The 12,425-nt window shown below is 33.7% G+C and overlaps 1 protein-coding gene across 8 annotated transcripts in view; it reads right to left on the bottom strand.

The window, feature by feature from the left end:
- The window catches only part of KLHL13 (kelch like family member 13), a gene marked incomplete at both ends in the record, with an annotated part of 394,445 nt that overhangs the window by 16,848 nt on the left and 365,172 nt on the right, over positions 1–12,425 (bottom strand). For all 8 annotated transcript variants that reach the window (XM_080718603.1, XM_080718604.1, XM_080718602.1 and 5 more), the window contains 2 exons: positions 3,444–3,640; positions 4,603–4,735. In XM_080718603.1, coding sequence (XP_080574729.1) covers positions 3,444–3,640; positions 4,603–4,735 — 330 coding nt within the window. The remainder of the gene's footprint in view (positions 1–3,443; positions 3,641–4,602; positions 4,736–12,425) is intronic.

Here is a 12,425-nt window from a genome sequence, read left to right as displayed (position 1 = left end):
AATGATGTGTGTGTGTGTGTTAAGAGGTGCTTTCTAAAAGTTCTTGGCAAGAATTTCCTAAAATCAAGAGACAAAAATAAACTACACAACAAGTAAGTTTTTCCAGGTAAAGGCCTCTTCTCCATTAGAAATGAGTTTTAATATATCTGCAGAAGATACTACGAATAAATAATATAATCCTCTAGAAGGTATTAAATGCCTATACAAATAGGGAAATTTCTAAATGGTGAAAACAGTTAACAGTACATGTCTCAGGTAGGTGAAGGAATCAACATTCTAATCACTGGACATTTGTTAATATTATAAAATTACTGTGTTCTAACATTTAAATAAAAGTGCTTTAAATAGAGGTGTTTAGAGACAAACTCTGTTCTATTATTTTTATAATAATATACTAATATTAAATATATGTGGTACTTCTTAATATATGTATACAAATATAATATACATATGTATGTAACTCTTATAAAGCCAGCCAAGAGCTAATTTAACTGTATTATTAAAACTTTGTTTCGAGCTGAGTGCAGTGGTACACACCTACAATCTTAGTACTTGGGAGGCTCAAATAGGATAATCATAGATTTAAGGCCAGCTTCAGCAACTTAGCAAGACACTCAGCAACTCAGTGAGGCACTATTTCAAAATAAATAAAAAAGTAAAAAGGGCTGGGGGTATAGCTTGGAGGTAAAATCCCCTTGGGTTCAATTTCCAATAACAACAAAAGTTTATTTTTGTATATTTGTGTTTGTGTATGTGTGTTATAGTGCATCATGAACTGATCACAAAAATATCAGAAGTCATAGTATTAAGCTTCTATATTTTTATCCGGGTGTGGTGGCACACGCTTGTAATCCCTGCATTTGGGAGGCTGAGACAGGAGGATCTGGGTTCACGGCCAACCTCAGCTACTTAGTGAGGACCTTTACAACTCATTGAGACCCTGTTTCAAAATAAAGAAGAAAAAATAGGGCTGGGGGTGTAGTTCAGAGGTCGAATGCCCCTGGGTTCCATCCCCAGTAACACACACACACACACACACACACACACACACACACACACACACAGAGAAAGCCTTCTATATTCTTATTAATGATTATTTCCAAAAAATCAGGGCATTGGTCTTAGTTTGAGTTAAGATAACTATGTGTTCCTAACATATGTGTGGCATAGATTTATAAAGTAGGCAAGACTGCTCTCAATGTATGATGCATTGGGATGATCCAAGGTAGTGGGAGTCGTTTTGGGTGCGCTTAGAGGATCACTGAATAAAATATGGGGTCAGTGAAGTTCCTGGGAGACAATGAGCAATATAAGGGGGAGGTTAGCCAATGAGTTTGGGAATCTGGAAAGCAATTCTGAGGAGTCTATGAATGCAAGCTTTTCAAAAGTGTTAAACCACTAGATTAAGTCTTAGACTTGAAACATTTAAAAAACATATGTAATAAAATTGGCTTTTACTTGAAGTTGTTACATGATGTCAGTTGTACAAAACCAGCAGAAAAATACAGCTCTTAAAGGAATTGGCTCTGTATGGTAGAATTAAAATGAAATTTAACATATAATCTCAGTAATGGTGGCAAGCAGCAGCACAAGAATTTAACAAAACTCATGTGAGTTACTTGTGCCGTAAAGATGATATAAATAAACAATATATCATCATGCTGCCATTAACCCTTAATATAGCAATTAGTTTAAAAATGTATGTGTAATTTTGAATAGTTTGAGTACTCTAAAAGAGAAACAAATATTACAAACTCATTTTCAATAATGCACTCAAATTATCTATTGGCTTGAGTTTATAAGAAGTACCTTATTTTTAAAATGTTATCAGCTTTTCTAAAATTGTAATTTTATTTTTAATTGGCACTAATTGTACAAATGTATGAAGTACAATGTACTATAATGACCAAATCAAGGTAACTCAATTAACATATCTAGTCTTCAACCATTTATTAATTCTTTGTGGTCAGAATATTCATAATATTCAACTTATTTTGAAATCTATAATATATTGGTAATTATAGTCACCCTACTGGGCTATATAATGGCAAACTTTATTTATCTTATCTGATTATATTTTGTACCCATTAACCAACCTTTACCTAAACTCCCTCCACCCCTACCCTTTGAAGATTCTGACAACCACTACTATACTCTTTTAGGAGATAAACTTTTCTAACTTCCACATATGCATAAGAACAGGTTGTTCTAGTCTTTTTGTTCCTAGCTTATTTCACTTAACATAATATCCTCCATTTCATCCATGTAGCAGAAATAACAGCATTTCATCTTTTTAATGACTCAATAAGGCAGCTGTGGTGGAACATGCCTGTAATCCCAGTACTTAGGAGTCTGAGACAGAAGGATTGCAGGTTTACATCCAGCTTCAGCTAACTAGTTAGGCCCTCTGCAACTTAATGAGACCCTGTCTCAAAATAAGGAATAAAAAATAGGGCTGAGGGTGTAGCTCAGAGGTAGAATTACACTGGATTCAATCTTTATTACTGCAAAAAATAGAAGACTGAATAATATTCCATTGTGTATATATACCACTTTAGCTTTATCTATTCATCCATTAATAGCCAAAGAGTATCTTATTAATAAAATAATTAATCACATGCAGCCTTAATATGTAGTGTTTTAATAAATGTTCCATGTTTATAATTTTTAAATTCTTAAAGGCCTACAAGCAATTAATTTGCCAATTTTAAATTGGTACTCATTAAAGCCAATTGTAGAAAAGCATGTTATCTATCAACAGAATGAATTTAAAAATATATCAATAATTAATACTGCTTAATTTTTAAATCACAAAAGTCAGCTCTATAAGCTCTGTAAACATTGACAATATTCCTTTACAACCCAAGCATTTAATTACTCAAAATAAAATTTAGGACTCTCAATTAAAAATCTTTAGGAACTGGGTGATTGCTAAGTACTTCACTGACTGCTCATTAAAAAAGGCTATAATGTACCAAAAAAGGAAGGTAATGTGTTTCTAAGGAATCAAGACTTATATCCTTACAGGTAAGCAGATTAAGTTATAGGTCTTAATATTTATAGAAAACCAGAATTCTAGAAGCTGAGATTACTTTTCCATAGGATTCCATTAAAACAACCTGTTATAAAGTGAGTAAAACCAAATTAAGGTATGTAACATTATCAAACAGGCTAAGATACATACCTGTATCAAGCACTATTAGTATCTCACATCATTTGATTATACTGAAGGCTTTCATTAAATAAAATAATTTCATAGAAATTATTTATTTTAATAAATAAATAAAATGTTTTAATATCCACCTGTTTCCAGATCACATACTATGTGACACTACTCTGTAATGGCGAGTTTTATATGTCTACACATCAGATTTCATGAGTCCTGCTCTAAAAGACTACACTGGAATGTACCACAGGTAAAATAAGGTCTGAATATAGCTTACCCCAGATATGAGGAACACTTTACAGAAGTCCAAAACTGGCAGAATCTGTAGAAAGCTGGCAGCTTCCAGCGTGTCTTGAAGGTTGTCCATATTAAGAGAAAGCTTTGCAGTATAAATGAAATCAATAATTTTCCTTAGACCAACTTTGCTCACGCCATGAAGTTTAATGCACATTAAATCTTGTTCCTTCATTCCACCTTAAATAAAAGGACATTCAATTAAATTAAGTTGGAAAATTAAGGTCAAGCTCACTTTTGCTGTTAGATGCATTCATAAACTTATCAAAGTCAATCAGTAAGCGAAACATAAGGCAGGAGGAGAGAGAGAATGGTGTGTGAATTTGGGAAGGGCTAAAGGAGTGATGTGTACAAGTATGCCTCTACCATCTTGTGCCCCATTAAGATGCATGACTACAATGCACCGATAAAAAATAAAGAAGTGAAAAATTAGTCTATGTAAAAAAAAGAAAAATTAGTCTATGTAAGCCCTCATACTGAAATCAAGCTTTTTCATATTTTACAGCTAAGAGAGATTTCTTAAAGGAGTTATCTCTATGCTAATGGAGGTTATATAAAATTCAAATTCAAATACTTCCAAAATGTTCTCCTGTCACTTCCTATCTTCTGATGAATTAAAGATTGTATTAGTTGAATACAGAGTCTCTGATGGCCCATTCAGATATAAAAAATAAAACTGTGGAATAAAGATAGATCATATGAAAGTTGTGCATCACTTACAACCATACATACAATACTTCATGTACAGCTGTGAAGTCTCACCCACAATCATATATTCTAGAGAACATATCTTTGGAAATAGTTTCTTTGTATAAAGACAAAGACCAAAATAACTGAATTTCATGTTAGAAATGATGAGATTTAAACATAGACTTTTTAAACAATTGTTTTAATGTGGGTATAAAGGATTTTTTTGTGTGTGTGTGTGTGTGTGGTACTGGGGTTCCTGGAAGCCCTTCTACCTCCGGGCTATACTCCCAGACCTATTTTTACATTTTTATTTGGAAACAGGGTCTCCTAAGCCAGCGCGAACAGCTGGCTTCGAACCTGTGCAATCCTCCTGTCTCTGCCTCCCAAGCGCGGGGATTACAAGCGGGCACCACCAGGCCCAGCCGGGTGTAAAGTTTAAAATGGCAACACACCTGTGAACATAGCCTTGAAGTAATCACTAGCAGATGCCATCATGACTCTATGCACAGGGAAGGCATCATCTGTATCACCTGGCATCAGGGTCACATCACAAAGCAATCCTTCAAGTCGAAGCTGGTCAAAGCCCTATAATGAGAACATGATATGAGACACTAATCAAGGTAACATAAAGTTACAAATCTCTTCCTGGTAAAATTGTTTGCATATTTCCATGTAAGAACATATTTGGAATGTAGAACTTAAAGAATAACTTAGAAGATAAAAAACATTGAATATCTTTCTTAATAGATAGCAATGTATATTTATTTTGTTGTATAAAAATACAAAATTGGGGCTAATTTATATTAGGAACAAATAAGTAAAACAAGTAAATTCACTTATATACACAATCATTGGATTTTACCTTATTTTGGAAAAAATATCATGTTTTTCCACCTATAGAGAGTATTGAACTATCAACTCTTCTATCCCATAATATTTTAATAGGAAGTTATTGGTCTTTGTTAAATATTTTATTTATTTATTTATTTATTTATTTATTTATTTATTTATTTATTTATTTTGGTGGTACTGGGGTTCCTGGAAGCCCTTCTACCTCCGGGCTACACTCCCATGGGCTACACTCCCAGACATATTTTTTAGCTTTATGTGGAAACAGAGTCTCTTAAGCCAGCGAGGCTGGCTCCGAACCAGCACGATCCTCCTGTCTCCGCCTCCCAAGCGTGGGGATTACAAGTGTACCACGCCCGGCTAAATATTTTATTTTTACTTTTATTGTTTTTTTGAGAAAGAAAGGGGGAGATTAATACAAGATAGGAATTAATTCTTTCAGCTGGATTGTTTTACCTCTGAGAATTAAAATTTGTGCTTTAAATATTTAATACTTGGTATATTGCTGCTACTTGATCAATTATTTTTCAAATTTCAAGTTGAGACTTATGTTTAAGAAAAGGACCCCAAAATAATTGTCTCAGATGCTTAAAAGTTTAGCAGAGAATCAATCAGTCAGTGCCCAAAATGCAGAGGTGAAAAAGGCTCTTCTACCCATAACTTTCATAGTCCCAGCCAATGACAAACAGGCAGTTGTTCTATTGTTGGAAGAATGAAACACTTTTATGATTCTAACAGGCTGAACCCACAATATATACATATTTCTTTTATAACACATACATATAATTTTATCAATTAAAAATCATAAAAAATTATAGCAAGCTGGTAAAGTGCACCATAAGGGGACAATATGCAACTTAATAATGAGGCAAAAAATGAAGATTTTGGCAAGACTGAGTTTGTAGTTTCAATGACAGAAATGTTTCATTATAAAAATAAGGAAGATAGGTACTGATACAAATTGCTTTCTAAGAATATAGTAATGTAATACAATATGAACCATCATAAAAGATTATTCTCTTCACATTCTAATGACCTCAAATAACGTTATGTTTCATAGATTTAAGGAACAAACAGCATAATATATTAAGAATGTGATTTTTAAAACACTGATTCTATATACACGCATAATATAAAACCCAGACTAAACATCTCATTATAAATTTTAAATTGTATTTAAAATAAATACTTGTATCAACAGAACTGGAACTTCAAAGAGATTATACAATCCAGCCACTATACATCTAGGTAGAGAAAAATATTCATACATTATACATATACTTTTAACAGGAGTATGTATCATATTTGTCTTTGTCCATCAATGACTGGCATGTTTTTTGTTCACAAATAGAAAATCTTTCACAAATGTGCTTTTCTTCTGTAAACACAAACATATACATCCTCACCACTTGTTCATCTGCTGCCCCTGTTTTCAGAAAGTAGATGTGAAAGAATAACTCATACTGAAAAGGAAATGCTAACTTTGGAAGGAAGCTACTCTCATGCTGAAGACAAAAGGTGCCTATTTTAAGATTCCTCTATGATCCGGGCGTGGTGGCGCACGCTTCTAATCCCAGCATTTGGGAGGCTGAGACCGGAGGATCGTGGTTCGTGGACAGCCTCAGCTACTTAGTGAGGCCCTCTGCAACTCAGTGAGACCCGGTTTCAAAGTAAAGAATAAAACATAGGGCATGGAGTGTAGCTTGGAGGTCGAATACCCCTAGGTTCCATCCCCAGACCTGCAAAAAAAAAATTCTCTATGAAGTCTAAAGTATAATATGTTTATGGAAACTACCTTTTATTTTTTCACATGTATTTATTTTTTATTGGTGCATTGTAGTCATATATATTAATAGGGTACCAGATGGTAGAACCATACATGCAGATATCATTCATTTAGCCCTTCCCCATGTCCCACCTCATCCCCTCCCTTCTCCCTCCTCATGTTTGGCTTAGTTATTGGCAATGATACATTTGTGAATGTACATCATGTACTTGAGGAAAACTACCTTTTACATGCAGGTAAGTATCAGGAAGAATAAGTACTCTAAAGTGGAGGATAATAGTCAAACAACTGAGAAGGAGGGCATCCACAGCTGGAACTGTTTAGGGGCTAACATCTTTAAATTATCAGGTGCTTTGGCACACCATTGACACTTAAATGTTCAATTAAGATGAGAACTAACAAGCAGATTTTTGCCCAGAAGCCAGCATGTGATACTTTAAAGCCATGCCATTATATTGAGGAGAACTTTAACCTTGTGGTAAGTTAAATAGGTACCAGAAACTCATTCATGACACTTCTCTCAATAAAAAAAATGAATTGGACTTAAAGTGTTTGTTTGCTTGTGGTAGATGATAAAGGGTAAGATAAGAAAATGAATTGAGGCAGGGGAGTATCCCCTTTAATTTCATGCTAAAAATTTTAAATATATGCTATTAGTGTGTGTGTGTGTGTGTGTGTGTGTGTGTGTGTGTGTTACTTAGGATTAAACCCATGAGTATTCTAGCTGCCAGCTATACTCCCAGCCCTATTTTATTTTTACTTTGAAACAGGGTCTCACTAGGTTGGTGAGGATCTCACTGCTTGGTGGAGTACTAACTATATTACTATTCACTTAAACAGATAACATGAACAACTTTCTAAGTTCAAACAGATTAAATATATTCTTCTTAGTGGATGTATCATATTCCACAGTGGGGGCACATCATGGGTATTCACCCATTCCACTCAGATTGAACACTTAGAATATCTCTTCCACTTTTTAAATGGTAAGCAATGCTTCAGTGAAACTCCTTATATAAATACTTACCTTTGTAAGTATATTTGTAAAACATATTCTCAGAAGTGGAGTGTCTATTTAGTTCACTTGCCCATTTTTTGATTGGTTTGTTTTCTTAGCTGTGAATTTCTCAAGTTCTCTGTATACTCTAGAAATTAGTCTTCTAGTGAAGGAATAGTTGGCAAAAGAAATTTCCCCTCAATTTGTAGGTTCTCTTTTGAGGTTCTTGGTAGTTTTCTTTGTTGAACAGAAGCTCTTCAGTCTCATGCAATCCCACGTATTGATCCGCCTTTTAGTTTCTTGTGCCTTTGGGGTCTTGTTGAGAAAGATTTTTTTCCTGTGCCTATGTGTTGAAGTGTGGGACCTATACCCTCTTCGAGTCATGAAAAGTAAAAAATTGGATGCGCTCCCTAATCTGTGGAAGCTAGGGAGAAAAAGGGTCATAGGAGGAACACTAGACAAGGAAGGAGAAACCATAGATGATCGATCTGAGGGGGAGGGGAGAGGAAAGAGGCAAATTTCCTAATGTACATGATGTACATTCACAAACATATAAAAATTAAGCCAAACATAAGAAAGAGGGAGAGGGAGAGAATGGGGGCAGAAATTTAGGAAGGGCTAAATAAGTGATATGTGCATGTATGCCATCTTGTATTCCATTAAGATATATGACTACAGTTCACCAATAAATTTTAAAAGAAAAAGAAATGTAGTAGTTGATGAGAACATGTATTTTAAACATTTTGATAGCTGCTAGAAAGGTAAAATATTTTTATTTTGTATTGCTAGATTATAATTGTCATACTAGTGAGAAACATATTCATGCAGGCATATGAAATAATTTGGTCATCATACCTTAGGTACTAACAAAAAAAAAAGATGCCAAGGTACTAATAGGATGACATTAGATATTATATGATTTTTCCTTTATTTTTATTCACCAAATAATTTTTATCTTTTCTAATGCAAATGAAAATAATATATTTAACAGCAATTATGGTTTATTCAGTTAGAAGCAATGACTGTATCCAATTGGTTATTTCCTTTCACTAAAAAAAAAAAACCAAAAAACTTTCTTGGCTCATTCGCTAGCTGTCTTGCCTTTTAAGTATACCTACAAATATTTTACACTTGGAACTGAGTAATGCAATAGGCTCCATTCCTACCATGTACTCCTTTTTCCCTTTGAGGAAAGGAATAGCTAATGCTTCTTGTTTTGTAACTGTTGTTTTTCATTTTGTCCACATTCCATTAAAACTGTTGAGGTATGCACTCAATTCTCAAATTCTGAACAGTTCAGTTCAGCTAATATATGAAGAACATCTTCACGAATTTGATCATTTGCATCTTTGTACACTATTGTAAAAATGTTCTACCATTTCTCAGTACAGTCTGGTGTCTCAAAAGAAAAACTGAAATGCCTAAACCACTTTTATCATATTCAGAGTATCTCCTATTCTAAGTTGAATTTGTCTACCTTTGGCAAATTGTCTGCTTTTGTGAGGTTTTGCATTTATTTTCACTGCATGTAATAGAGTTTTTGCTTTCTATATATTCTAAAACCTTTATTTTATATGCATAAGTGAATAATTTTACCACCCAATTTTGTATTTGTCAATTTTATTTGAGATTAATGCTAATTTTATCCATAGGAAATCTGTCAATCCAGATTGTTTTCTTACAGATTCTAGATGTCTTGTTTGTAAGCCATTTGCTGGATATTTCAGAGCTGCTTAAAGAGAAGTTCCTTCTAAAATACATACTGTTATATAGAAGGAAGCAATCATTTCTTTAAAAAAATCATGCTACAATCTTCTAATGGAGTAGCGCACATTAAAAGAAAAAGGAAGTCATTCTTCATATTGTTCATCTGTCTTCAGTATATTTATTTTTTGCTGTTATAATCTTTCCCCCTATGACTCTAGGAAGATTCTAAAAGATATCCTGTCCACTCCAAATATGTCCTTTTATTGTAAAATAAATTTTCTTCGGTCAAATTTGTACTCAATATTCCCATAAGATTTCTATAAACTTTGCTGTCTATCTCCATATCTAGTTCACTATATATGTAAGCAGTTCTGCCTTATGGAAATTGCTAATTCTCCAGTTAGATTTTTAGCTTGTACTTAAAACTGCTTCTCTTGATTTCGGTTCATCTTCTCTCTGCCTCAACACTTCTTAGCTCTCTCTCTATTCCTTGTGCGTCTTGGTTTTAATTAACAAAAAAATTAGTCTGTCTTCAATTTATTTAATATTTTCCTTTCCCTCTTCTACTACAGATATTCCCATGTCTTCCTTTTGCTCTTCATATCCTTTTTGGGGGGACATTAAAATGTGTTTTCCTTATCTGAATTCAATTTACCCAATATATCAAAACTTTGAATGCTATCAAATATAAGGAGGTATGCATTGTCTACCCTAAAAGACACAAAAATTTTAAATGAAGTTGAAAATTTTTATAATGTTATATTAAAACAGAAAAGAATGATATATTATAAAACTATAATATAGAAACCAGACAAGACTTTTTAAAGTTGCTTTCAAATAGCTTTCATATGAAATATAATGCAATTTTTGGAAAAACTAATATTGTCAGGTATTAAAAACAAAATCTGATATTGTCAGGTATTAAAAACTATCAAATGAGCAAATCTTTTCTCAGAATTATAACTATATTTTATATAGTTTTGATAGCTTGAACTTTGCAAAGAAGATAGAGACAATAGATCTCTTTCTATTGAAAGAGATCAACAGACATTACCAGTGAAACTATGTTTAATGAAAAAAGATCAAGGAAGTGAGGAAGAAAAGTCTAAGGAATAATTTTATTCTGGTCTTAAAGTGAATGTAACGTATTTGACCAGAAAAATACCAGTCATGATTTTATGAGACCATTCTTCATTTTATTCAGAGAAGATAAAAAGAACAGATACACACTTAAGTTAAAAGAAATATATGGATTTAACATAACAGATTATACAATATTAAACTCTGTTCTAATTATACAATAGCACTCATACTTTATAAAACTTCTAATGGTTCCCTATCACTGTGTTATATCATGACTCCTGGTTTTCAAAGACTTACCTGGGCCAAATCCAATTACTAAACCTTCCTTTTTTTTTTTTTTTTTTTTTTTTTTTTTTTTTGGTGGTACTGGGGGTGGAACCCAGAGGCTTTCTACCTCCAGGCTATACTCCCAGACCCATTTTCTATTTTATTTGGAAACAGGGTCTCACTAAGTTGCTGACAGCCTCACTAAGTAGCTGAGGCTGGCTTCAAACCTGCGCGATCCTCCTGTCTCAGCCTCCCAAGCGAGGGGATTACAAGCATGCGCCACCATGCCCGACTAAACCTTATGTTTTTATTATGTCTCTACAGACTCTAACCTATTTTTTCAGGTTGCTCTTCAAACTGTAAATTGGTTAAAACCCAGGCTTACTCCTTTCCCAGCACTTTTATTTATGCTACTTTTTCATATGGAATGTCTTCCCTCCTTCAAAGCCTAGTTCACATCCGATCTACTTTGTAAAGCTATCTCCAATCAAATCTCTTTTAAAATAATTAGGCACCTTTAGTCTGTGTTTCAAAATTTAGCACTTAATTATAGCCTATAAATTTCTGTTCCCAGTGAAGATGAAGTAACAGAAACTGGATTTATGTTACCTCCTAAAACTGCTTAAACTCATGTTGGGCGGTGTGGCACACGCTTGTAATCCCCGTGCTTGGGAGTCGATTGCGCAGGTTCGAAGCCAGATGCGCTGGCTTAAGAGACCCTATTTTCAATTTTTTTAAGTATAAAATAGGTCTGGGAGTGTAGCCTGGAAGTAGAAGGGTTCCTAGGAACCCCAGTACCATAAAAAAACTGCTTAAAATCAGACAAGATATATTAAAATAGTTTTAAAGATCAAAGGAGGGATATCTGTGAAAGATGAGAGACAAATTAGGTGAGTCCTATAATTGTTACAACTTATGCCTAGAAATTCCAAGCAGAGGTACCAGGAATAGGAACTGAGGTAAAACACAGCATTCTTCCAGAGCATGAGGAAACCAAAGTAGCTAAATTCATAGGGCAAAATAAAAGAGAGATCTACACAGAGAGGACTTCAGAGATTTGAAAATGGTCCCCCTCAAGTATTCAGGTAGATAATGATATGAAAATTTATTCAGGGAAAGAAACACCAAAAAAAAAAAAAAACTGATACAGAGAACCTTTTGAGATTCACAAAGGTTTGAAAAGAGTTTCTATTTAAACCATAAGAGTGAAAACATTATGATGCTGGGGACCTAGAGTACTCAAAGGATTTTGCCTCAGTACTTGGAAAAAGAATAATCATGCTATGGTGTCACCTCTCAAGGCTTAAAAGCAAATTAAAAAGTATGAATAATAGAAGATGAATTGGGAGATAAAATCAGAATGCAAAATTCCACCTAACTCATTGTGTGTTCCTACCATACTCCCTACATTTTTCCCATTATACATACTTTTGCTTGGACTTAGGAAACAAAATTATATAACTTGAAGGGAAATAAATGGAACTAGAAAACATTATGCTAAGTGAGATTAGTCAGTCACAAAAAGTAAAAAATCGTGTGCTCTCCCTAATATGTGGAAGCTAGGGCGAAAAATGGGTCATAGAAGG

This window comes from Muscardinus avellanarius (genome assembly GCF_963383645.1).
Source record: "Muscardinus avellanarius genome assembly, chromosome: X".
NCBI lineage: Eukaryota > Metazoa > Chordata > Mammalia > Rodentia > Gliridae > Muscardinus > Muscardinus avellanarius.
This window is presented reverse-complemented; position numbering and strand designations above follow the sequence as displayed.